Genomic DNA, 27,633 nt, shown 5'->3' with positions numbered 1-27,633 from the left:
AACCAACCAATTCAATCAAATACCGCGCACTGCCCGGCTATATTTATGTACATGTGGTACATACGTATATAATTCTGAATTTCGGCCAAAACAAACATCAAATATAAGCCAGGGCGGGTTTCTGTATATTTTGTTTGGGTTGCTGTTGATTCCAAGTAATAGCGTTGGAAATGTTGCAGTAGCAAAATAGCAGTCATGGGAATAAACAAACATTTCAATTTTCCTTTTTTGTTGCTATTCTTCATCATCAAACCGGCCAGCAGCGTTCGTTTTTATTTCACGACTTGAAAGATTCTTTTTGCCTCCATCGTCTATACACCCGGCACACTGAGCACTTTGAGCAGCAACGCCGCGGATGTGTTTTGTGTTTCCGTCACGGAGAAATGAGCGACGCACCAGAAGGAAACGGAAAGAAACAAAATAAAAATAAAAAAAAATAAAAAAAATACTAACGAAACAGTTTCCAAAAGGCATCCAAAATCCAGGTCCAAACAGCGGCAGAGAGTTGTTTGTGTGTTATACACAGCAGCACTCCCGAAGGCTTCCTTCCAAGAAGAGAGTAGCCGTTAAATCGGTCCCGGTATAATATTAGTCGCCCGCTAGATGTTGTTGCGAGCTCTCGCGGGGGGTTTATGCTCTTCTTCTTTTTCTTTACGATTACTGCCGATCGTTTTATTGCGCTCGGCAGCACGATTTGCGGGGGGGCAACCGACGGAGAAACAGGAGCCAAAAAACTGGGTCGAAAAGTACCTCTTTTGTTGCGAAATTGTTGGACATATAAAAGCACCGCCGCAGTGCGATAAATCGCCACACTTGCGCATCACTTCACTTTGACGTAGACGTTATTTGACTGCACGCAGACTCTGTGACCTTTGGACAACATCCACTGTGTTACACGACTGCCTTTGATGGACTCTCAAAGGACGCCAATGGACTTGTGTCAGCGTCTGTACATGTCGGGAGGAGAACGGGTGTCGGGGTTGGGTTTTAATTGAGACGTCCATTTCTGGACGTGTCCAATTAGGTAACTCGAAAACTATTCCGATCGATCGCCTTTGTTTTAGCCAATGATTACGACACATGTCGCAGATGATGATGACCTCGAAGAACACAAATAAAAATAGTTTAGACCATTTAAATGAGATGACATTTTGTAGTACACAGCGAAAATGTTCAATTACAACAAAAAATTGAAAATTTCAATCACTTTTTTGTGTTATTTTGCTTGGGTCGCGAATAATAATCGAATTAATGAAAAAATAACATGAAAAAAATATTTGGGAACAGAACCGGAAACCGGCCGTACGGTTCCTCACAAATCGGGGTCAATTAACTTAAATCTATTCTTCGTACTATAGACGATCCTAGCTCGTACATCATCATCTTTGTGATTCGATTACAAATCCATCCCAAATCGCTGTTGGGTATGTCAATCGAATCAAAAGATTTTTATCAAATCAATTTGTGACAATCAGGTTCAATTCCGAATCCCAGCAGTTCCGGCGGCCGGTTTGGGTGTGTGTATCTTATATTCTAGACATAGTAATTGTAATAAATGCGGACTGGAGTAAATAATAGTCATTTAAAGAGAAGAAGAAGAAACAAAATAAAGAGGGAAAATGCAAATTATCCAAAATTTTCTATGACAAAACGAAATAAGAAATTACTAAAATAAAAAAAAAATACACAAACAGTTCGATTAATAAAATTAAGGAAAGAATGGGCAGATAACGCGGAAATATTTAGGCAGCGCACAAATGTCTGGAAAGAGTGTTCTTTTTTTGTTTTAATTTCGTTTGTACAGGCACGCGTTGAATTGCTTTTTTTGCATAGCTCAGACTTGATCGTGTTTACGCGAACGGCGGATATATCGGGAAGAGCAGGTTCTGATCGTTCGTGTCCGTCTGCAGTGGCAGAATTCCGGCGTTGTTGACGCCGGCATTGTTGTCCATCAGCGGCGAAGCAGGTACCGGCCCGCTGGGCTGCCGCGTTGTCGTCATTCCACCTCGGAAGACCGGAACTGACGGGTCTCCGGATGAAGAACTGGCGGCGACCGGAATTGGCGGCGGCGTCGTTGTCGGCGGTGTGACCGGGACCGGCGTGATGAACGGCGCCGGAGTTGTAGTAGTTGTAGGTTGTTCTGGCTGTGGCTGTGGCTGCTGTTGTTCTGGTTGAACTGGTGGCTGTTGTTGTTGTTGTACAGGTTGTTGTTGTTGCAAATTCTGCAACTGTTGAGGCTCTTGAAATGGAACGACCGGACGGGGAACTTGCGGCTCTTGGGGCACAAATGGAGCCGGACGAGGCACTTGAGTCACTGGCGGATTAAACTGTTGTTGTTGTTGTTGTGGTGGTGGTTGTTGCTGTGGCTGTTGCGGTGCAAACGTTTGCTGCTGGGGCTGAGCTGCTGGCGGAGGCTGCGCGAATTGCTGGACTGGTCTTGGTTGCTGCTGGGCTTGCGGTTGCTGGAAAAGCTGTTGAGGCTGACGCGCAGGTTGTTGCGCCAATTGCTGCGGTTGTCTAAACGTCTGCTGCTGCTGCTGCTGCTGCATGGAAATACGCCAATTAAATTCGGATTAATTCAAATCATGTTCAATGAAATCTTTAAATAATTGGTGGATCAAGAAAGTTTGAGCCGAGTCTGAGCGGATTTTCCCAAAAAAAGGAGCTCGATTGATAGTATTAAAAGTTAATCACATATGATTTCATACTTGTGGCTGGGCTTGGGGCCTCTGATTCGGTGGGCGGAATCCTTGCTGATTCGGAGCTGGTTGCCTAAACGGTGGCTGTTGTTGTTGCTGAACTGGGGCTGGGCGTGCTGTCTGTGGCTGCTGGACAGGAAATTGTTGACGGACCGGTTGGGTCGCCTGCTGGAACGGCTGCCTGAATTGCTGGGCGAAAGTTGGCTGTTGCTGGCGGAACGGCTGCTGGGTTACTTGCTGCTGCCATTATTTTTCAAAAGAAAGAAAACCAAAAAAAAACGAAAAATTTTCAATTATTGGAGGGATAATCAATCGTCCCGTTGCTGGAAAATCGACAGCAGGTACTTAATAAAAAAAGAACCTAAGTTAACGTCCAGTTGAGATGAATCAAAATTCTAAAATATTTCCATTTTCATCCAAACGATTGGCTTAAAACAATCAAACGAGGAGGGTCTAAAAGCAATTATCTGCGGAAATCGTTACAATTTTTACTTTCATCTTGACTGCGCATTTGGAGGGGGGGGGGGGGGTGCAGTGATGTAACTTGTTGAGACGAAATAATCCCGATCCATTCAGCGGATGTCGAGCACGGGTGCGAAAAACACTTTTATTGTTTTTGCTGTTTGGATTTAGTTTTTAGGGTTTATAGTTTATATCGATTTCTTAAAGATGACTCATTGTCGAATGTCGACGAAGGAAAGTCAAAAGGGTCGTCTGCTTTCTTTTTGCTTTCTACAAGTTTATAAAAAGAGACAAAGTTTTTAAGATTACAAAGAAAATTGAACGATAACTTTCTTGGAAACGTATGTATCTGCACGAAAAATAGCAGTACAAATAAAATTACAAAAATGTGCTCGTCGTGTCAACTCTGGTCAGTGGTCGCGTTTCTTTATAGAATCACTCAATGCAAACTCCATGCTGTTTGGCAGGTAAATAAAAATAAGAATACAAATTGAATAATTATGGAACCTCAAAGAGAAAAGAGTTAAACCTGTTTCAAATTTGTGAAATGTTAGTTTCTCACTAGCATTTATCATGTAAGCCACCGGTCAATGAATGGCAGTTTGTTTGCACTTGCTTGTCTAACCTTTTCTTTTGTGCAGATTTGAGGCATGAGCCAGCCATCATAACAAGAAGATATGCAAGTGCTGGTATTATCCTGTCATCAGCAACAATCTCTGTATCATGGCTTGGGTAAGGTTTTTCATTATCACTTTTATTCCTGTGAGCTGCTAAATAGTTTAACAATGCACGAGTTCTATTCCATGTAATATACTGCACTTATGCAGAATACTACATGGAAACCTGATAAATTCTCCTGTTTATTAACCATAGGGTTTACCCTCGTGTTTCATTTTCAACTTTCCCTTACTTGATCAATACTATATTATTAATATTTTCCTTACTGTCAATATTTTTTTGTAACAAATTCTTTATTTTTATTTAGATAAACAGCATCTCGTTTGATTGAAGATACCACCAATGTCGATCGAGTTATGTATCTCTTCTTCTCCTTTTTTTAAACCTCCTCTGTTTCGTGTACACCTAAGTGAGTGTGGGCATATTCACAAGGACTGGTCACCTGGTGTATTCAAATCAACTGCGGATGGAGCACTCGTGGACGCCTGGCTGTGGATTTCCCAGGCTTAAAGGTAGGAAACATTCTTCTCTATTCTTTCTTTTTGAGTGTTTGATGGCGTTAATTATAAATCGTTAGATAGTTACGGAGTACGATTATTTCCGAACTTTAAGGCTACCGTTGACAGGAATTGTTTGTTCTAAATTGCCGTTTTTGTTGACTCAGTTAGGGCTCATTCAGTAACTCATTTACAGAATGACAGCAGATTAGGCTTGTATTGTTTTGTACCCCACAACTTTGTCTGTGGGTATCGAAAATATTTCAACTTGAAACCCTTCAAACAAAGTGCAAAGTCAAGAAAATGGTATGACCAAGAGGGACCTCCTCGTTTCTTACCGGCTGGGCTGTTGGTTGCCTGAACGGCTGCTGTCCGTTGGCTTGTAGCGTTTGCTGCCTCGTCTGCCGGACTTGGTCAGCCATCGCCTGGAACGGCCTGCTGGCCTGCTGGAACGGTCTCTGAGGCGCTAGAGGCCGTTGGACGTTGTTAAAATTCTGATTGGGTTGCTGGAGAGGCGCCTGCTGTCGTGGTATCCTGAATTGCTGCTGCTGCTGCTGCTGGAACGGTTGCTGGAACGGTTGCTGGACCTGAGGGAACCGGTTGAACTGAGCCAAGCTCCCGCCAGCCAATAGGATGATCATCAGGATCGGCAGCATCAATTTGAGTCTCCCCTGTCAACGTCAAATGACATTACGATTAATGAGCTGATGACAAAGACAAAAGGACAGAATCCATGCTTTGCATATGGCGTAATACCTAGACAACGTACACACACACATCCAGCAAACAGGATCTGAAAGATAGATAGTGTTTCACAAGTAGCTAAGCTCTATGGATGCTGTGCTTGCCTGATGGTGTGTGTGTTTTCTCTATTACAGTGTAATATGTAAATAACTGGATATAGGAGACACTATCTCTCTCTCCATCTAGCGCCTCTACGTACCCTTGAGAGGAGCAACTGAAGCCAGACGTCTTCATTACCATCCGTCATTATTTAGGTACTATCTCAAAGCCCCCCGCGAGAGAAAACCCAAAATAACAAACCATCCCATAAAGCGCCAAGGTGAAACAGAGGAGACGGTGCTGCTGCACATATTGTGGAGGTTATACGGACCTCATGTAGCACTGTCCGTGAATAAGAATAACACCATCGATCATGCCAACGACAGGACCTCCTTTCTTCTGGCGACCTTATGGACCTTTCCAGTACGGCACATTACCATTTCTCTCATAAAGCTCCCCACTACGTACAGCTCACATCAAATCTACCACCCTCGAAATTTTTCTTCTTTTCTCTTTTATATTTTTGCCAGGCTTACGGTTAAGACCACCATCAATTCGCCTTTTTTTGTTTTGTTTTTTTTTTGTTTTGTTTAACAGAGTTCCAGGGAATCGGAAACTTTTGTCGGTAAAACACCGAAACATTTTTACTCGGTTACAACAGGGCCCTAAAGGTCCGACCGAGTCGATTTGAACAGAGGCCAATATTTGTAAAAAGAGCTAAGAGAGAGAGGAAAAAAGAAAAAAAAAAAAAAGAGAAAATTGAAAATAAAAACCGAAAGCGACCGAAAAAAAAACAGTACAAGTTTCATCGTGTCCTTCTCACATTTTTATTTCTTTCTCTCTCTCTCTCTCATTGTGTATACACACATAAATTTATATATCCGTGCCAATGGCTTGCGACTTTAAGAGCCTTGCAAAAACGGGCCCCGAAGGGCGTATATTACAGTAAAGCTTTTTTTTTTTTATTTTTTTTATGTGTACCTATAGACAGCAGCGCACGACTTAACGGTTTATACTAGGAGAGATGTCGAAACGTGACTCCGTGTAGAGTTGAGACAATATTCCTCGACCACCGCCATAGTGTTAGGATAATATTATTGCGAAGCCCAGGGAGGAAAAAATAAATCGAAAGTGGCGCGGAATTTAAAAACAAAAACAAAATTGATTTCGTTATTTTATTCTTTCGGGGGTCGATTCACGACAAATTGCGGATGTCGTCACGCTCGATTTCGTTGTTTTTATTGAAAAAAAATATATATATAAAGTTTGGACGAGAACAACTATCCCTGTCAAGTTTGAAAACAATCAAAAAAATCCTCTCACTTTTGTTTGTTTCAAATATTTCGAAATGATTTGAAAAAGCAAACAAACGGGAAACCGGCTGTCGTGTGGCTCTTTTTTTTTGACGTCGTCAATCATTATCAATGCCTTTCACCCTTTTGGGCCGGCCGGGGTTCGATTTTGTTGCGCACTCGGAACGTATATATCTAGCTGCAGCAGAGAGAGAGACACAACGGGTCCGATAGTAAAAGGGTCGCCTGCTCTGCTGCTTACTTTTGAGCTCTCTTGCGATGCCTCAGCGCCAGCTGGCAACGTGACAATAGAAATCCAGCCGTTTGGCCAGCTCTCTTTCACCCCGAATAAGTCTATACGTATGTGTATATATATATACGTGTGTGTGTGTGTGTGTTTGCATTGTGTTTTATTTCGCTGCGGCAACTGCGCTGGCGACGGACGCCGCCATCGCTTTCACCTTGTTTTTGGGTTGTTTTTCTTCTTGTTTTGACGTTCTTCCCTTTCGGCAGGACGGCGACGACTATTTTTAGTTTCAAAAATTTCTTTGCGTTTCTTTGCTGCTCTACAACAATTACCATTTGGGTGCTATAGCGAACGGGGACGACAAACACAATTCGTCAATAAATTCACGTCGCGCCAAAAAAGAAAAAAGAGAAAAAAAGACTTTTGAATCGGGAGCGGACGGTGGGGAAATTCGCCGGTACCAACCGCGAAAGAAATCGCCTAGGGGACGACGAAGAGACAAACACATTCAAAGTGCTCAGGAGGAGAGAGGATCTAGGTGGGCGATTTTTTTGGGTGGACGTGTACGTAAATGGGCCGATGGTCGACGGGACCGACTCCCGTTATTCGTTCCTGCATTTTTGATATCGTTTGGCGATTCGGGCTGATTCTTTCAGACCCTCGTTGGGGATAATTAAACTTGTAAAATATCTGACGCTCGTTTTCTCTTCGTAAAAATTCAAACTGACGTACTGTACACCCAAAAAGATGAAGAAAAAAAAAGGGGGGCGGCCATGACTCTTTTTTAACTGTGCGGTCCAAGTGTTAAAAGAATAAACTACCAGGGAAAATAAGAATAATGTCGAAAAAAGAGAGAAAATTGACTTAGTTTAGAAAAGAAAAAGAAAAAAACAAACACGGCAGGCCATCGAGTCTCTTCACATCGTTTCGCTAGCTTTCTTGTCGAAAGTCTATGGCTGCTGCTGCTCCTGCCAGCCCGCCACGAATATATTACGTACAGTAGCGTATATACCATCACCTGTGTACTACATTTTGTACGCAATCGTACATCATCATTCAAATGGCCCGCTGCTGCGCTATTTGGGTGGTAATAACACCAGCATTGTTGTAACAGCCCGAGACTTTTTCGCTCATTTCGAATTTCCAGGCGATGGAAAATCATTTTTTTTTTTTAATTTTTTTACCTGGAAGACGAATGGGAGGTAGTATCTTCTAATGGCTTATTATTAATTACTACTCGAACGGCTGTGTATAGATTGCTCCCCCCCCCCCCCCTGTGTAAATTGAAATTGTTTTCTGCCTATGGCCAAGGCCGCAATAGATTTTCCGGTCGACGGTGCTGTCTAATAGATACAGACGCCAGCGCTGAGCACATTAGGAGCTGCCTAGCTAATATGCAGGTGTGCGCAGGTGAAGGCCGTCAAGCCAAAAACGGGGCCTCTCTCACGTCATTAAAATAGCCACCCAAAAAATAGAACCCCACGCACATCTTTTACCCATTCAACGACCTTTCGACTTTTTCTTTTTTTACCAATTTTATTTTTCCCTTTAATGAGACTTTTTCCCTTACGACATGAGAAATAAATTCGTTTTTTTTTTTTTTTTCTTGTTAAAGCAATAGTGACAGGTTCACAAAATTCAATTTGGAGAATGAATGTGGGGCCCACCTCTCGTTTGAAATTTGTGGCCTAGGTCAAGAGATGGCCACTACATTTTTCTTTCTGAGCTTCGGAACTCGATGGACACTTATGAGCTAAGTGCTTTCTCTAATAAGAAATGTGTCTTTTCTCCCGTTGATTTTCCTATTTTCTTTTCTTTTAACGGGCCATCAAAACGGGCCGGGCAGCACAGAGGAGAGAGAGAGACGACGACGACGACTTGTTTCTTTCTCCTTTTCCAGTTAACGAATCAGGTGCTGCGCTTTCGTTCCACCGCCAAAATAAAGAAGAAGAAACGGAAAAAACCCACTCGTCGTTTCTCCTCTCTCTCTCTCTAGTAGAGTTCTACATATGCAGAGAAGAGCCCCATCAAATCTCTCTCCCCATGAAAATAAGAAATCATTTTTGGTTTTTCGAACCCAGATTCTACTGGCGCGAAACATGTGTTGGAAATGAGCGAAAAATCAGAACGACACTCGTTTGCCAGTCGATTACAGTTATCCTATGGAAATGTTGTCTTTTATCCAGTCGGGAAAGCGGCCGAAAGAAAGAAAAAAGTCTACACGATTATTAGCGAATTTTAGTTTTTCGGTGGTCCCGGCGTTTAGTTCTACGAATATCGCCATCGGGTGCCGCTGTTGCCGCTGTGGCTAAATGGGAAAAGAAGAAGAAGAAGAAGAAAAAAGCCGCAACGCTTGGACTTGGACAGTTATACAACTTTGGCGTTCGCTTCCGAATTTCCAACGAAGAAGAGAAGAGAAAGAAAGAAAGAAGAGAGATTATCCTAAATTTTTTTCGTTCACAACAAACTGGTTTTTGTCTTGAGGGGCTCCGAGGAGTAGGAAGAACTTGGAACGATTCTTTTTTGGCGCCGTGTTTTTTTTTCTTTTTCGTCTTTCCCGAGACATCGCCAGCACTTTCTACACACACACACACACACACACGTATATATTTATAAAAACTTATGTAACATTATTATTATTATATGCTCGGCTGGGTATAGTGCTTCTATATACTGGTATCGTATTATATAGCACATGTGTGAGAGAGAGAGAGAGAGAGAGAGATGTCGGGACGAGATGGCAACCGAGAAAATAAAAAAAGAGAACACGGCAGCAGCGCTCCCGGAGTCTCTCGTGAAGGGAAATGGACTGGCAGAGAGAGAGAGAGAGAGAGAGAGAAAGGAATCGTCACACACACACTCTCTCATCGTGTACTACCGATCTAATAATAATAGATATAGATGTACGTTTGTCTCCAGAGATTGCTCCGGTGTGTAATGATAAGGAATGGGAATCTATATAAGAGGTGAAGTACACAGACGAGTTTTGCCGTGTGTCTTTAGGGATCAATCATCCGTAGAACCGGATCGTGTGTCAAATATCCTTGAAGAAAAAGAAAACAAAAAAAAAAAAAAATTGATCGACTGTGTGTGTGTATACTTTGGTTTTCCTTTTCCTTGTTGTTGAGGTTATCGATATTCCTCTCGGAAGCCACCACCACCGCAAAGTGAATCAAATCTAAAGAAGAAAAAAAGGGTTTTTTTTTCTTTCTTGATTTCTTTGTGGGTGGCGTGACGATCGATGATAATTCACTCTCGATTCAAACATTTCATTTGCCTTTTAAATTAGACTAATGGAGAAAAAAAAATCGATCGCTTTGGTTTTTTGTTACCTGTAATATACAGTTATACACGCCGACGATTTTATTTATAGCGGGGGAGAGGCAAAAAAAAAAAAAGCAAAACAGGGTGGGTTGAATTCCGGTTGGAATCAATGACCGCGGGATGGATATCAAATAAAATACAATTTCCCTTTTTTTCTTCCCATTTTGAAGTTGGAATTTATTTGATTTTTCCTCCCTCTAATTGCTTCTTTGTCCTGTTGACTCCCAATCATCCACCTGTCGATTTCCCCAAGAAAAAGAAGGGGGGTTAGAAAGAAAAATAAACCTAGTCACGTAGACGACTATTTCTCATGCGACCATGAGACTCCCTGCTGCCCAGGGATTCTCTTCTTACATTTGGAATATTTTCTTCCCCTCCAAATCATTCCGCTTTGATTCAATTAGCATCTTACCCCTTAAACTCACCTCTCCCTTTTCTTGTATCGTATACGAGAGGGGATTTTATATACTATACTATTTAATATAAGGATATCTTTGGGTTATGATGTAGACTTACCCATAGCGATTCCATCTTCTTCTTTTTTCAACCAACTGAAATGACGTGGGCCGGCGAGGAATCAATTCAAGCGAACAACGAACAAAGTGTGTGATTCTTCCTCTTCTTCTTCTTTCCTTTCTCTCTTTTTCTTGGAGAATGTCAAAAAAGAGAAATAATCAAAACAACACGCGACGCTTCGATAATCAAACCACCGTGGTAACACTGAAGAACATCACGTCACACCGAATGGAAATAATCGGACAATTTTCAGCCGAGCGCGTCGGGTGTCCGCTGGCCGCCGTTCGTATAAAAATTTTCTTTTTACGACCCAAACAGCAGCAGCAACAGATGTTGTTTTGTTTGAATGCTTTGCTTTTTTTTAATTTCTTCACCTGGGCGATCGACGCTGGGCGGAATAAAAAATTTCCAACTAAAAAATAAACGGGCGACACTTTATACAGGAGAGAGACGGACGGACGGACGGACGGTTAGGTTGTTGGTTCGTCGAGAAGACTGGGCGCTGCTCTGATAGTGGCCGGGCCAGCACAGTGTGTGTGGCGATCGCGTCTAAGCGTGCGAGTGAGCTGGTGAGCGTGTCTCTCTTTGCGAGTATATGCAGCCCGAGCCCCCAGCTCAGTCAGTCGGCCAGCCAGTCAAGTCCAGGCTTCCTCAGCTCAGTCAGTGAACTTTCACTCTCCGTTTCGGCTCTTGCTGCTGCTGCTGCTGCTGCCGTGCTGTGTCTTGTGCTGGCCAACAGCAGCAGTCAACAGTCTCTCTCCGCTCAAGAAAAGAAAAAAGGGGCGGGAGAAGAAGAAGGTGGGCAACCAGCAGTCTCTCAGCGTGTATACTATAAGGCAGGTGTACATATCTGCACAGAAGAAGAAGAAGAAGAAGAAAATAGTGATTATTAAATAGTTCCAGACAACAACAAAAAACAAAACAAACCAAAGAGAGGGAAATTTGAATTTCTACATTTGGGTATTTATTTATTTCGTGGAGATTTCAACGGAAAGTTTGACGTTGGAAATTCTGCTGGGCGCTGTGTGTTATCTCCTCGGCAACTGGAAATATAACGGGCGACCTTGGGAAGGTCTTCCAATGAGACTGGGTGCGCAAAGAGTTGTTGTAGTACTTTTTTGTAGTTGAACCTGCTGCTGGCCCAGCGCTCAGCCACCTTTCATAAATTATCAAAAAATCCACTCTCGCTTTTTTCTGGTAGACCTTCTTCTTATTTTCTTGTTTAATAACCGGAATTTTATTTAAAAAAAAGGGGGGGAACAATGACGGTCTTGTATATTATACATCTCCTTTTTGTTCTTTAATAACAAAAATTCAAGTTGGGTTTGCTCTTATCCTGCGCCCTTTATTAGGTTATTCCTCCCTTTCATTGTGTGTGATTTGAATTTTTTTCCTCCTCCTCTTTTGGTTTGTTACAGTTTTTATTTCTTTAGAACACGACTTGGTTCTTTTTTTTTTAATCTTTTAAAAGAAAAGAAGAAGAAGAAGAAGAAAAAAATTGACGTTCAAAAGGTTGAACCAACGGGGCAAACACGCGTGGCCTTGCCGTTGGAGGACCCACAGCAATTGACGGGCAGAGAGTCTCTTTTTGATTTTTCTTTTTCTTTCGTGCGCTCTCAACAACACTGCGTCGTAACCGGTTTTCAAGTGGTTGTTGTTGTTGTCGTTTCATCCTGTTGTTAAGAAGACGACGACACAACAACAACAGAAACGGGCCGATAATGAAATCAAAAATTCTGGCAGCGGTCGATGGCCTCTTGAGCTTCTTCTCTTTGTCTCTTTTGGGTTAAAAATTTGATTTGGTCGGTTTCTCCCTTTTATTTTATTAGTCGTCCGCTTTTGGACATTCCTCTCGACAACTCTGAAGAGTCTTTGTTGTTGTTGTTGATGTTTTTGGCTCCTGTGTTGGTTTGGTTTGTTATGCCATTCGCTTTTTATTTCGTTATTCTTCATCTCCCCCCCCCCCCCCCCAAGAGAAGTCGACTAAACAGGGCCGATTTGATGGAAAGCTGATTAGGGAAAATCACGTGGGCTTGTGTGTCTGTCCCCTTTGTCTCTTTCTGCTCTCCTCCTGATGGCCCATCAATCGTGGGTGTACCTTGACAGGTATGCAGCCCTGGAAGGAGCACTAGGCGTACTGTATAGACAGCACAGAGAAATGTTCCAATCGTACACACACACACACACAAACGGGCATCGCTAGGTGACATCAGCCCCAAAGCCCTTTTTTTTCTCTGTCACTTCTATATCCATCCATCCATCCATCCATCCATCCGGTTGTAGGCATATACATTTCAGCTAGTTATACAGATGGGTGTGTACACTGTACAGGTGGTGCACATTGTACAGTGACGTACCGTGCACACACACACTCATTCCAAGAACTCTTGTCCTCTCTTTCTCTCTCTCTCTCTTTCCCATAAATCAAATAAATCATAAGACGGATAACCTGGTAGAAGGTCTATAACAATATTATATGGCGTCGTAAGTCGTTATAAATCTACACCCATTGTCTATTTGATGTATTTTTATTTTTATCTTTGAATCTGAGCTGTGCATTGTTAGATTCTTCACAGCCCCCGTCCAGCCCACCAGGAGCAGAGATCCGGCCTGACGAAAGGCCCCCGTTTCTTCCTTTTTTTCTTCTTCTTTTGTTATTGTGTCGACGTGTGTCGGACTATTGGAATGAAAAGGAAAGTGGTGGACATGTTTCTTTTAGACATTTCCATGGAACAAGGGAATATATAAGGGGGGCAGCAGCTCTTCTCTCCTATAGAAAGAAAAAGATAACTGACTATAACAGAGAGAGAGGGGGCAAGGCCACCGGTGCAACTGTGTATACATATACATCCATATCGCTATATATATACATACGTACGTATTGTATATACGAAAGAATAAAACCGGCCTATCCGTAACGGATTGTTTTGTGTATCTATTTTGGGACATTTTTTGTATTCTTCTTCTTGTCGTATTTTAAATTTTTCCCTCCGTTTGGTGTTGTGTGGTCTCCTCGGACCCTTTCCGCTGGATAAACTGAAGTTGTCTCTCAAGCTTCGCTGATGGTGAGAAAGAACTATATGACCTCCGGAATATATTTTGATTTTCCAAACTTTCAAACTTGGCGGGAGTTTTTCCAGAGTGTTTCGGTTAAACTACACTCCGGACGTGCATAGAGCGAGGCGATATCGTGCCATCCGCGCAAACTTTCCTTCACATTCTAATTTTGTTTTGTTTTGTTTTGTTTTGTTTTGTTTGAATTAATGATAATAATAAGATTTTGTCGCCACTTTTTTTTGTGTTGTCTGTCGACAGGAGAAAACTCGTCACTTTTTTTGGGTTGTTGTAGTTCGCGCGCTCATTTCAAATTCTCTTTTTTTTTTTGGGGGGGGGGGGGTGTTTTCTGCGTGAGAACGCAAACATAGCGCACACGCGGGAGCAGCTGCCATGTATTTTTTTCTATCGTGGCACGCATAAAGCCACTACTACTGTACACGCTCATCAACTCTCCATCATCCACGACCGAGAAGGGAAAATAAAAAGAAAAAAAGGTTTTTACCTTTCCTCAATCTCTCAGTATATCATTGACTTTGCACGTCATGTCGCTCTCTGACTTTCAATCATCCGCACGATGTTCATTTTTTTTTCATCCAGGAGAAAAAAAAAAAAAATAAAAAAAAAAAATAAAAAAAAAAAAGAGTCCGGAATGTAAACAACTCAAAGTGGCAGCAGCTCTGCATATATAGCCGCGCCATCGTAGTCAATTTCAAAAATGTTTTTTTAATTTTTGTGCGCGGGGCGGAGTACGTAGGGACTTTCCCTCGGCTCCGCAGCTCATCATATACTATATACATGTATAATTGTATACCCCTGAATTATAGTTACGGCGTTATAAGGGTGGCAGAAGAAATCGAAAGTTAAAATTTTCGTTTGATGTAATCGAAAAGAATTGCATATGATGCACGGTTAATACACCACCGGCTGTTATGCACGTGAAATTGAACTCGGATGGAAAACTGTTACGGCCCCCGCTTGTGATGTTGAACGCATTTCATAATAATTGTTACGGGACGTTAGACACACGTCGTTGCGACAGTTGGACGAGTCTTTCCAGGCAGAAATATCTATGATCAAAATGTTGTGAAATTGTGTGCCGTGCGTATTTATTGATATATATACAAGTGACAGTCACCCACGGTCTCGTGACTGGTCCCGCTTTGGTCGTGATACGGTTGACTCCCTTTAATTTCGTTTTCTTTATTTTTAAAATACGTCGACGACAATCGCCCCCCTCTTTTTGTATTGCCCAGTTCTTTATTTTCTTTTTTGATAGGTCCACGTGTCTTTCTCTCTCTCTCGGCTCGTGAGTAGGACAAAACACGCCCGTTTTATTCCGCCACTGGATCGATGGCCCGTCAGATTTCGTGAATTAAAAAAAAAACCCAAAACCCCCCCAAAAAAGTGAACGAAAACTACCGTGACGCAACGCTTACGCGCCCACCTTGACCAACATTCACTTTTTTCTTTCTTTTTTTGGGTTTGAAAGAAAATGACCATCAACATCTCCCCTCCTCCAGAGGAAGAAGAAGACGCCGGTGACCTCCGGTTCGTCGGGAGCTGCAAGACCTTATTTCTTTTCTTCATCAAGGAGTGAATTAAAAACGATGCAATAAAAAAGGACCTTCCTTCTTCTTTCTTCCATCTCCCCAATAAAAGAGGAGTAATGTAATGCGTGTGTAATTTCACCATAAGGGAACTGTGGGAAATAAACGCAGAGTCTCTACTCTGATGTTCTGAAGATTCTACCAGATTTTTCTTTACTTCTTTAGGGATTACAAATGAAGTGCAATCAAGAGTTAGAAGTTCGTGAGGCCCTTGGCGGGAGGTGGAATTGAAGGACCCGATGAACTGAAATTCATCTGATGGCCAGCGGCCGGGCGTCCGGCCTCCGCAGTGCAACAACGGAAGACTCAAATCCACACGACGACTTTTGCTGGAAGAGAGAAGAGACAACAATAAAATTCTCTGCACGTCCTGGAAGAAGAGCGCCATTAACCTTGCCCCCCATCGGCTAAAAAGTTTATTTTCTTCTTCTTCTTTTTCTCCGCTTTAAAAATAAAAAACAAAATTCAAGAATAAAGATAAACAAAATCACGTGACCAAGGTTGTTTGTCGTTACGGCCCGGTCTCAAAATAAATAGTCCCATCTCCCATGGAAACGATGACAATAAAACCTAAAAGTCAAAAGCCTAAAATTCTTGGTTGCCATAGGCCCATCCTCTTAAGCCGGATCTCTCTCAAAGTCTTCGAGGCGGATACTGTGCTGGATTTATTCTTGTTGGCTTTGGATGTGGACGTAAAAGAAAAAATAAAGAAACATCCCAACAAATAAGTGACGTCTCCTCTTATGCCCACCGACTGATTTACTGCCGGCGCTGCCTATCTTCTGACGTCAGACACTCCGATGATTAGGTCCCCCCCATTGGTTAGCCTATACCACGACCCCCAAGACATTTTCCCATCCAGGTATAGATCGACGTAATGTAGGAAGGCGAAAGATGGTAATCACGGACACAACCATTTACGTGAATCATTAGACCAAGTCAAATCAAATTCTCATTTCCTTTTGAAAGTCAGTTGTAATGTAACTTTGATTTTATGCGACATTCTTTAACGACTTTGCAAGATCATTGTGGCGATTCCGGTCTTAAAGTATCTGCGTGAGATCTTGAATAATCCCGATCCGTTCAGCGGATGTCGAACCCGAGTGAGAAAACCGCTTTAGCAATTTGGATTAAGAATATTTTAGGGGTCGATTTTTAATGGTTTTGTATCGATTTCTTAAAGCTAGCATGAAGAAAAGTCAAAAGTGTCGTCTGCTTTCGAATTTATGTAAAATGCTGGTTTCGAAAATGAAGAAGTTATTTAAAGAAAACGGGTGCACGAAAAACAGCCGAGAAAATAAAATTACTAATATGTGGTTGTCATGTCAACTCTGGTCGCATCTCTTTATGGAATCGCTCAATAGTCAATATACACTCCATGCTGTATTTCAGGTAAATAAAACAAAGAATACAAATGGAATGAATATGGTAGCTTATAAATAGAAAAGAAACCTGTTCCAAAACTGAAATGTTGTTAGTTGCTGACAAGCATTGATCATGTAAGCCACCTGTCTATGCATGGAAGTATGCTTGCACTGTGTTACAATCTTTTCCTTTGTGCAGATTTGAGACCTGAACCAGCCATCATAACAAGAAGATATGCAAGTGCTGTCGTATCATGCTGTCATCAGCAACAATCTCTGTATCATCGCTTGGGTAAGGTTAATTTCGTTATTACTTTTATTCCTGTGACCTGCTAGATATTTTAATGATGCATGAACCTTCATCAATGCAGCATGTATTACATTGAAATCTTAAATTCTCCTGTAATATTCACAGGGTTTACCCTCTGTCTCATTTTCAACTTTCCCTTTCTTGATGTTTCTGTAAACATTTTTTCGTATAACCCATTTTTTTATTTTTATTTAGATAATCAGCATCCCGTTTGATTGAAGAAACCACCAATGCCGGTCGCGTTATCTATCTCTTCTTCCTCTTTCTTTAAATGTTCTCGTGTACACCCATGTGAGTGTGGGGGGTATTCATACTAGGACGCCCTGGCCGCCTGGTGTATTCAACTCTTCAGTGGATGGAACACTTGTGGATGCCTGCCTGTATTTCCCAGGCATAAAGGTAGGAAAAATGTAAATCTATTCTTCCTTTTTGACTATTTGTGGTGTTGATTGTAAATCGTTAGATAGTTACGGAATACGATTATTCCCGAGCTATACCGTTGACAGGAACTGTTTGTTCTAAATTGCCGTTTTTGTTGACTCAGTTCTAAGGGCTCATTCAGTAACTCATTTATAGAACGACTGCAGATCAGGCTTATTTTGTTATGTACCCCACTACTTTGTCTGTGGCTCAACAATCAAATTCTTAAAATTTTTTTAACTTGAAACACTTCCAAGTGCAAAGTCTAGTAAATGTTATGGCCAAGAGGGACCTGCCGCCCCACCGGCACCTCCTGGTTGTGTAATCGTTTTGTGAAGGAAAGACGTTTGTTTAAAGAAGTAATAATCACTGGGATTATTCATAGAAAAAAAAGAGACGAATGATTGGCATTATCAATCGGCAGCCAAGCGAATCGACCCCGCGCGGCTCTTGGTGAAATTGACAATCTAATAATAAAAGGGATGGGTGGATATGCAGAGCCGGTTCTTAATCACTTTCGTTCACCTTTCTATGTTGCGCGTTATTTCACTGGCACGACCCGAAATCAAAGTTCAATGGAAAACGCTCAAACCAAAAGGCCTGTTTTACAGTTCGCCGGTACCAGTATAATGCGCACACAATAACGCGATGTTATGTCTGTCTGTGTGTGTATTTTACTTTTATATTACAGCTATTAAACAAGTTCCACCTTTTGCCGGCGTGCGTCTATTTTCTAGTGCAGACGCTAATATACAATGTCTTTTGGCATAAACACACGTCTGTTATGACCGTCTAATGGCGCAAGGTTCTCGGTAAATACGCAAGGCCGCGCAAGGCTGATTATTTTGACTATCCAGGTCGCACGCTATCTACATACGTCGTTAGATGCAATACCCTTTAGTATGTACATAAAGAAACGAAGAAAAAAAAGTAGTTGTACCGACTGTGATACATTCGACGTGTTGTTGTTGATTTCGCACATCTCTCTCTTTTCTCCCGTTCGTTCGGGGATTTTTCTTTTGTTGTATCATCATCGTCCCACCACCTCCGCAGAAAAAAAAAGCTTCCCATCAATTTGAACGCGAATAACATCTTTGATGAGAGGAGGAATAAAAACCTCCTCCCGCGTGAATCACGAAAGACCCGCGCCAGCAGCATCGGGTTGGCCAATGCGTTTTTCGCACGGGGCTCATCACCGCCGTTTCAAAAAAAAAAAAAAAAAAACCCAAAAAAGAAGAATAAAATAATCCAACGTGAGTGCAACCTTCGACATTGGCCCGTCATTTTTTGGCCCGTCCATCGCAATAACTCCGGCGCCGCCGTATACACCTTTCACTTTATTTCTTCTTCTTCTTCTTCTTCTTCTTCTTCTTCTTTTCATAACAACTCTCCGTCTCTCGAATTTTTGCCTACACGTTTTCATTTCGCCTCCCGGCTCGAATATAAATATTTCGTGGTTCTAATATTTGAGAGCACATAACTACGTACGCGTTTGTTTTTGTTTAAAAACAAAAAAACAAAATAACAACTTCTCCTTTTATTTGTAGTTTCATCGTTTTTCATTTTTAATTGAATTTTTTTTTGCGCGCACAGAGTTTGTTTGTGTTGTGCTGTCCACACGCTGTACTTTTGACGATATTCAAATGTATTCAAAAATTTTCGTTTGGCTATAGAGAGAAAAAAACAACCAAACAAATGTGTCGAAAATTTTTTTTTTTTTTTTTTTTTGGGGGGGGGGGGGGATCTTTCGTTTTGGTTTCTTAAATTCCTGTAATCAAGAACACCGCGTGTTTATATTTTTCCTAGTCACGTGAGTTGCATAACGCACCGGCGTGATTTCTCCACCAGGCGTTGTACGTACCCAAATGAGTTGAATTTTTATTTTTGGTGGGGAGATGAGAAAAAGAATTTGGCGGAATGAGCGGACGTCATGCGGCGCATCGTCAATTTCTGTAATGTCATTTTCGGGCCGAACCAGAAATAGACGAAATTTAATCAACACCAAAACAACACACACACACATACAAACGCCTTTGGTTGATTTCATTGTCTATGCGACACCGTTCGCTCGTCGTCGTCGTTGTTTAAAAATAAAAATCTTTTCACAAAAAACAAAAATGTTCAATTCATTTTTCAAAGGAAACCGGTAATGAAAGTCAGTTTTGACGTCGACGTCATTCTCAAATGCTTTTAATGATGACCGCCTCTTTTGTTTCACTCGAATTTTTGATTCGCGTCGCGCTGCATGATGATGGCCCGTCGCCCGGCTCCCATCTTTTTTTTTTTTGGGTTGTTGTTCTCCACGAAAAAGACGGACGATGGGAAACTGCGCTGACAGGAGAAGCGGGTCACGCGATTTCGCCTATGTACCAGGCCCCCACGTATATATATATAAGCTGAGAATAAGTCTGATGGCATTTTTCGTTTTTTTTTGGGGGGGTGATTGAAGGGGCTTTCGGTCGCGGCCATTAACATTCTAGCGGGCGGGCTGTTGGCTGCGGCGCCACACAGCCACTCGTTTGGTGACTAACGTGAGAGCGACGAGAGAGAAGAGAGAAAGAATCTCAACTCCTGGCCCTTCTTATTTTTATAGACATTTTCGCGATTGGATCGAATGACGTCCGTTTCGCAACGACCGACCCTGGCCCCGTAGTCTTGAATTATTCCCCTGCGCATTATTCCAGCTCACGATTTCCTTTTTTCTCTTTCTCCTTCTATACTTTGCTTGTGTGTCCCGCGTTCGAGAGGAAAAGTGACTGCGTCTATATGGATGGCCAATGGAGCTGAGCAGAACAAGAGAAAAGCGGCTGCTGGGATGACTCGTTTCACGTGGTATAAATATATACAACTCGACGGGTCGTCTCTCTTTTAACTGGATGGATGGCATGGCTATCAGAGTGTGCCATCTTTCGGCTCCGTCGGGGCGACCGGTCCCGTTTGTTTTTTCTTTTGCCATCGCTCCGCCAAAATGGTCACGCTCTGATGGGACCGAGCAGCAGACTATACCGTGATCGTTCGTGCCGGTGTGATACACCACTGGGATGGCGAGCGCGAGCCAAACATACCATCCAGCTCGTAGAAAAAGTGGGTCGAATCGTAGAAAATAAACCAGAAAATAAGAAAAACACAACCAGCGAAAAAAGTGGAAAAACTTTTACCGAGCGCTTTTGCGCAATTCGATAAATCTAAAAATCGACCCGACGAAGGCGGTGACCCGAGACGCAGTTCTCGGCCCCGGACGCTTGCCAAAAATAAAGAAACAAAAAACAAAATGCAGCACAAAATCTTTGAGCTCCATCTCCTCTAGCACATGCGGCGCCCCGTTTGTTGTTTGGGTGTGTGCCGAAATGGCCGTTGCGTCGTGAAAAGAACTTTTGCTCAATGCTAATCAGTGTTAAGAAAGAAAAAGGGGGCGTGGTGATGGCCACACTTTCTTTTTCTTTTTTGGCCAAAGTTTTTAAATTTTAACTTTTTTGCCAAAAAATTGGTTGAGAAAAAAATCCCCGGATGATAATTTCGTAATAACTTTTTTTGGGGTTTTTGTCTTATGACGCGGTGGGAAAAATTCCCGCTGGATATGTTCACTTTTGACTGGCGCCCCGGTCACACGAAACCGATTTAGCCTTCACCTTTAATCACACTAAATTATAACGTGCAGTAAAAGAAACTTTTTGTTGCTCGTTGTTGGTCAATTGATTTCATTTTTCTCGGACAACATTTTTATTTTCCGCTTCACTTGGTGAAACGGCGATTGAAATCGATGGCCGTGAGCCTCTCTAACTGAACGTGTACCCCGTAACCGGATCGGTTCTTATATAGTCGTTATTATTTATTATAAGAAACAAAAAAAGAGAAAAGATCGACATCAGAAAGTGTACACTACGTATATGATTTACGCATAGCCCAGCGCTATTGATCCGTGTCGCGGATGCAGCCACCAAAAACAGTGAGGGGCGGACACACATAATCCTGTCAATTTTCTAAACTTACTTAACTCGTTTAGAGTTCGTTTTTTGGACATTTGTGGCGCGATGTGGCACGCGTGATGCCCGTGAGCGCAGTGTCGCAACTCGAATTTATCCTGCCGGCCATCACGTCACGCAGTAGAGCGACCAGGTGACACAAAGTTTGTCTGTACAACGAGACAGGCCAACACCTTAAGGAGCCGACAAGTTGCACGAGAAAAACACCTGTAATTATATTGGCAGGACAAAACAGAGAGAGAGATGTTGATTGCGTAATGGCGGGCCATCGCTCACACCGTCTCGGAGGAGTTGATAAATTATTTCGCCCGGGCTGACTTCAATAAGAAACAAAACAACAACAACAACAACATGGGATGCACACGCGCTTCTTTTTTTGGCTTGTTTCGTTCGTGTGGCGATGGATGATGACGAGCGCCTCCTTTTGCGTGTGGACGGGCGTGCGGATGGGCGTGCGGATGGATGGATGGGTCTGCATTTTCATACGTCCTTGGCTCCTCGACTCTTTTCTCTTTGGTTCAAAAGAAACGAAAGAACACGCGGGCCAGCCCAGCGTGTACATGTGTGTGTGTGATGACCGGTCGTTCGTCTATATACTATCCAACACACGTTGTTGTTATTGTTGTTGTTTTTGTTGTCGTGGCTGCTCGATCCCCGTTGGCTCGATCCGCTTTTCCCTTTTAGTTCGAACGACCTCGCCATCAACTCGTTTTTTGTTTTCTCGCTGATTTCCATTACGTCAAAGAGAAAAGAGATCCGTGATGAAGTAAAACGGAACGCACTCGCCAGAGAGTTCCAGCAGAACAAAAAAGAGGGCGGACATTCGGTTGAGGGAAATTCGTGCCAAAATCCCAGCAGCAGCAGGAGCAGCAGCAGCTACCGAATGTTGTTTCGTTCTACAACAGGTCCACTTGTTATCTCTTTCCGTGATGTGTCCTCATACCTTTCCGTTCTCCTTTTTGTTCGCCCCTTTTGCGACGACGACGACGACGACGACATTTTTCTCTTTTTCTCTATTTGACAATCAAAATTATTTAGGTTATTTAGCTCGTTTGTGCCTAGTAGAGATCAAACGGTCGTCCATCATTCGATGGGAAAACGGGAGCCAGTTTTTTGTTTTTGTTTGGTTGTTTTCGGGTCACCGCTGATGGAAGGGAATGAATTCAAAGAACAAAAAGGAGAAAGACATTTTTGTTTTTATTTTTTTGGCGGACGGGAAGGTCGCGACGCTCCGCCAACCGTGGAGAGAGAGAGAGAGAGAGAGAGAGAGAGAAACACGTTTGGCATTTCATCCCACTCGATCTCTCCTCCGCTCTCTGCGTTGCTGTGTGTTTTGTTTTTGGTCGCGTCATTTTTTCTGGGTCTCTCTCTCGATTATTTTTTCACAGTCACTCTTGTCAACAACCGGGAGAGAAACACACAAATGCCTCCCGGTGATTCCCAATCGCCTTTGCGACCGCCAAAAATTCGGGAATAAACCAACACACCTTGAACGCCGAGGAAATTTTCACGTTTAAAGGAGATGTGAACCTAAAAGGCCCGGTGCTAAAAAAAAAAAAGGACAGCCTATACTAACAGCATCCAAGATTTTTCAATATTTATTCAACGTCTTAAGAAGCTCTTTTCGCATCGCTAGACTAGCCCTCTCACCTTGTAGATTTTATTGTCAAGATGATCCTTTAATATCTATTGTCATTCGACATTAAATTTTTATTTAAAATTTTATTTGCCAAACTATATCCATATTCCTTTATATATGCGATGAGAAGCTCAGCGTGTTGAAAGGGGCTTCAATGTCGTGTTTGGGAGCTTCGTTTTTTCCTATTATTATTTGGCCGGCCTTCAGACGAGCGGACAGAGACGGATCGGAAAGAATGCGTACGTATCATCCGCCTCAGCCTTGAGACTTGCGATGGTGATGATCACGCCGTTGTGCGTAAGGGACCGATTAAGGGGAATAACGCGGGAGGACGTCGCCGATTAGAAACGCGCCGAGCTTACAGACAGAGAGAAATGGGAAAATCCGCAATCGCCTCTATTGGTGGCCGCCAAAACGGGAAAAAAGAGTGAATCCGCTGGTTGCGTGACGTCATTAACCATATACAAATCAGTGTGGTTGGAAATGTGGTTGGCTTTTATTGGCATCCACCCCGAATTTTTCAAAAAATCAACCAGACGTTCCATTGTTGTTTATTATTGCATTGATTTTTGGGGGAATAAAAAGAATAAACTAATGAACCTATTTTTAACTCGTTTTTTAAGGTATTTTAATATCCGGCGTGTGTGTAGATACGGCGGCACATAAAAAGGCTATTCGGTTGATTTTGTCTATTTTTTTTCAAAAATGGGAGAGAGAGAGAGAAAGGTCATTTGCATTCGTCCTTCATAAATCTCCATAATCGTGCTCGCAACATTTCATTTGATAGTCGGGAAAAAAAAGAACGAAGGAAGTTGATCATAATTTAGATGAAAAGGAATGATTCAATTTTTCGCTGTCTTGCTGATTTGCTTTTCTCTAATTTGTCAAGAAAAAATTCCGTTCTCTCCGCGTTCGGTTCAGGGTCACCGCTTTTACGTAATATAATATCCATCCGCCCAAATTCGGACGGAGAAGAAGAGTGCAATCATGTTGTCGTGTTAGCTGGTATTCATTGTGTCGCTCGGTGATGGCGCTGGCGCAATCAGATGGATAACCATCTATTGGCCTCAATTCTCTTATGGTGGCCGCGAGGTCGTTTTTTTTCTTCTTCTTTTGCCAGCGACAGAGTCGTCATTGTCCTGAGCTCTTTCGATCCTGTGAAAACGGGAGCCCTTTTATCCATAAACCACACACAGATTTTCCCCCCTTTCACGCTCGTTTGGGTGTCTGGCTGTTAAATAATGGGTGCTGGGTATAAGACTTGATTGAAACAAATCAATAAATGTCGTGGTCTCCTTTTTCTCGGAAACTCTTTTATTTTCCAGCTTTTTGCCCAGCTGTGATGAAGCAAACCATAAGTAGCGATCCTCCGAGGAACGATTGACCGGCTGGCAGCATTCGTCGTCTCCGGCCCTGATTAAAAGTCAATGGATCGAGCTGAGAGGATCAGTGAGCGCTGCTAGTTAATAAGGAATGAAGGCGCATTAGGAATTCCAGCTCTATACTACACACATCACTCTTGTCATTACCAAGAGGCTTAAGACACAGTCGAAAGTCTTAAAGTCTTAACCAGACGGGATGAATATCGTGGCAACTGGCAAACAGCAACTTCTCTGTTCATCAGCTAATGTAGGCGTGTTTATAAAAGCCCTATACACAGCCCAACTTTTTTCTGCTGTCTGTTCATCACTTGACCTGCATGTACTTTTGAAAAAGGTTTTTAACATTGATTATGCAGTTGGTGGCCGTTTATATTCCTTGTTCTATGCGACTCCACCCCTCGTATTGGACCGTTCTATATACATATTGAGTCCCTGGACATAACACTATACTTTTTTCATGAAGTTTGCTGTCTGCTGTCACATTGTACAGAAGACTACACTCTATGTTTACTGTATGTATATAGTACTGTGTGTCCTTTCGTATCCGAAAGCTCGACGCAGGTGCGTTGACGGCCACCTTTTCATTTTGGTTTCCTTCTTGGACGACGTGGGCTTATAGAGAGACTGCTGCCTTCCCTGACCGACTTGATGGGCAATTCCATTTTCAGTTGGACATTTAGGAGACGACGAGAGACCCTGATTTCAGAAAGAACGTCCTTCTGCACAATAGAATTAAGTAGCGGCCGTCCTCCTTTTGGGTCCCTTTCGATTGAATTCCTTTTGTTATATTTTTCGAATACCGTCACACTCGCGGTAGCTGCAAGCTCAAGAAAAGAAGAACAAGAAGGAGTGTATTTTAGTGTCTAAAGCATTCCGCCCGTACCCGAGATATTGTGCTCTGATTCCCAGTTCTCCGAATGTTATTCGCTTTTTTCCAGCCGAGCGATTCTTTCCGAAAGGAATACGGTCCGAGTATGGACGTGATGGACTTTTTCAAGTCAGCTTATACTGCTATACACAGCTACACTACGTAGTGTGCATCCCCGAGCTGGACTGCGGGTGGCCGTCATTTTTTGAAAGTGTCTTTATAATAAAAAAATGTGGATAAAAGACATGTTCCCTGGACTATCGTTCAAGTGGCTACACGAAATTGTGGGTGCATTGTCTGCAATTGGCCTTGGAATGGCCGCGGTCGACATCCGCCCACACGATCAAATCCAATCGAACTGGTATATCTAATTGTCCTATTCTTTAGTCAACCCGCGTTCACACAGGTACATGTATCTACGGGCTGCAAAGAAATCAAACAATCAAGTCACGTTGAATTTTTCAACTTCATTTTTCGAATTTTCAAATGCGAAAAAATCCAATCTAGAATGGAATCACGTTCCCAAGCAGATTTTCCGCTTTACACCACGCACCAGTTGTATAATCAGTTACTAGTCACCCTTCGCTAAAAAAGAAAAGAGAGAGAGAGTATAATAGCCTATAGGGCAGCAGCAGCAGCAGCAATGGGGAAAAAAAAGGCTAATAATCTTTTCTTTTGATCTCTCATATTCTCCCTTGATTCAATGTGCTGGCGCCCACAATGACGTTGATTTGTTTTTCTGGTTTTCTTTTTATTGAATCTGAATTTTTTTATTTTTATTTTTTTCCTGACTTTTTGGGCAGGGTCAGCAATCACAGTAGCGCCGTCACGCCAGATACCCGATAGGCATCTACACAGTTCTTTTGGGGGTTTCGACATCGCCTTTTCCCTTTTTTTTTCTCGTGTTGTAGAGCAACAAGAAAAACACTATCCTATATACTGCCAGGTTATAGCTCTGCGGACATCGAGGTCCCGAGGTCTTTGTGGTGCCTTAACAATCTCTGATCGACACACAGCTGCTATAGAGCCTGGTGATACTGTGCTCCATAAACGAGAGAGTTGCTGGCCAGTTGGCCAGTGGGGCCTTCAAAGTTTGGTGGAAAGAAAGAAAAAAAAAGTCCTTGAACTCGGCACGCAGTCCGTTCCTCGTTTCACGCGCCCTTGCCGTTAGTGGACCAGTGCGAGGTTCGTACGTGAGCAAATGTGAATAATCCAGCAAGCAAATCGCCTGACCCGTATATGAGCAGAGGATGAATTATAGACCGTGATTTGTCAGTTTGCCGCTGCTGGTTTTATACTATTCCGTGGATGGGACTGTCCTATCTAAATGTATTATTCTTTTTCGCTCAAGGTTGATGGACTTTGGCAGATGAGACGCTGAAATATGCTCCTTAAACGGGCAGCCAGATGCGCTGTAGCGATGCTGGATGACGTTGCTGTCGAAAAAGCTTTGTGCAGAAAATAATTTAAAAGGAGCTGACCAATTTCGTCCATCCAGATGCAGCAGATTGGAATACGAATGAGTTGACACATTCCCCCAATGGAGAATATTATGCGGGCGCAAATGACGACGACGGCCTTCACTCGTATAGATTTCCGAGGCCAGCAGGGGACGGACACCTTGTTGCATCAAATCCATAAATTTAGGCGCCCATGCTGCCCTGCGTGCGCTATTGCACATTCAACACAATGCTATATAGCCTACTGCTTTTATAGCTACCGGGACGAAAAGATAAATCAGTTGCGTCAGCATTAGCGCTTTTATGTGTTGTTACTTTCAAAACGCTCTCGGGCCCTTCTCTCTGAAGGGTTCAGTTCTATATTACATGGCGCCTGTGGTGGTTTAATTAGTATATACTCCGCGTCTAATCTCTAATATAGTATATAAAAAGCCTTTCATTTTTACTCTGTGTTTTTTTTTTTTTTTTTCTTTTTTCGAGATAGACGCCAAAATGACAATTTCAAGTAGACATGGGCTGACGCCACGATAGATGGCCTCCGGGATTTGATCCTATTCAAAACATTATAAAAACAAAAACTTCAATTTTCTTTCCGACAGTTTATGGCGTTCAGAAAAACACAGCTCCCCCCTCCTCCGATCTCTCTCTCTCTATATAATCGTGTCTTTGATGAATGCGAGATTATTTCAGAATGTTTTTCGCCGTGATTATGTAAAAAGCCGTGCGTGTGCTTATGCGAAGCCGAGTCGCCAGCTCGGCAGCTTTCTCTAGACTCTTGCGCGCATAGGTATAACAGGCTGGCATTTGTATTGCAAAGGCGATCGGTTTTTTGGTATTTGACCCAAACGATCGAAAAGCTCCACCGAGAGCCTATACGTTCCATATCCAGACATGGTCAATTGTGTTTGCCAATTTGCAATTTGGAGTCGCGTGAAAAGAATCGATAATCAACCGAGAAACAGCGGAATTTTCGTGCATATCAATTGAGCGAAATCAATACATTTCAGGATAAGTTGACGACAGTCTGGAATCCAATCCCCTTGGA

General features: G+C 42.6%; 1 protein-coding gene and 2 long non-coding RNA genes across 8 annotated transcripts; 2 read left to right on the top strand and 1 right to left on the bottom strand.

The window, feature by feature from the left end:
• Nucleotides 1–231: 231 nt before the first annotated feature.
• LOC124329125 (ataxin-2 homolog) lies at nt 232–11,170 on the bottom strand. Of its 6 annotated transcripts, none has more exons than XM_046788151.1 (4): nt 10,499–11,170; nt 4,675–5,007; nt 2,709–2,939; nt 232–2,546 (listed from the first exon to the last, which is right to left on the bottom strand). In XM_046788151.1, the coding sequence occupies exons 1-4, from the start codon at nt 10,511–10,513 to the stop codon at nt 1,851–1,853; spliced, it is 1,275 nt and encodes a 424-aa protein (XP_046644107.1). In that variant the 5' UTR covers nt 10,514–11,170; the 3' UTR covers nt 232–1,850. The 6 variants fall into 6 exon arrangements, with proteins under 6 accessions (XP_046644107.1, XP_046644109.1, XP_046644110.1 ...); XM_046788153.1 differs by having other exon boundaries at nt 232–2,543; nt 10,499–11,169; XM_046788154.1 differs by having other exon boundaries at nt 232–2,540; nt 10,499–11,169.
• LOC124329284 lies at nt 2,946–4,236 on the top strand. The gene is made up of 3 exons (XR_006916731.1): nt 2,946–3,628; nt 3,803–3,893; nt 4,147–4,236. It is a non-coding gene; the product is annotated as an uncharacterized LOC124329284 (long non-coding RNA).
• LOC124329271 lies at nt 4,266–27,232 on the top strand. Its single transcript, XR_006916718.1, has 7 exons — nt 4,266–4,351; nt 14,832–15,576; nt 15,770–16,024; nt 16,350–16,554; nt 16,726–16,818; nt 17,032–17,235; nt 26,480–27,232. It is a non-coding gene; the product is annotated as an uncharacterized LOC124329271 (long non-coding RNA).
• Nucleotides 27,233–27,633: the final 401 nt, after the last annotated feature.

Source organism: Daphnia pulicaria, chromosome 3, assembly GCF_021234035.1.
Source record: "Daphnia pulicaria isolate SC F1-1A chromosome 3, SC_F0-13Bv2, whole genome shotgun sequence".
Lineage (NCBI taxonomy): Eukaryota > Metazoa > Arthropoda > Branchiopoda > Diplostraca > Daphniidae > Daphnia > Daphnia pulicaria.
This window is presented reverse-complemented; position numbering and strand designations above follow the sequence as displayed.

Coding starts and splice junctions, on each gene's coding strand:
- LOC124329125 (XM_046788151.1), bottom strand. Junction 2,940..4,674: donor GGCAACCAACAGCCCAGCCG/GTAAGAAACGAG, acceptor AAATAATGGCAG/CAGCAAGTAACCCAGCAGCC. Junction 2,547..2,708: donor GGCCCCAAGCCCAGCCACAA/GTATGAAATCAT, acceptor CGTATTTCCATG/CAGCAGCAGCAGCAGCAGCA.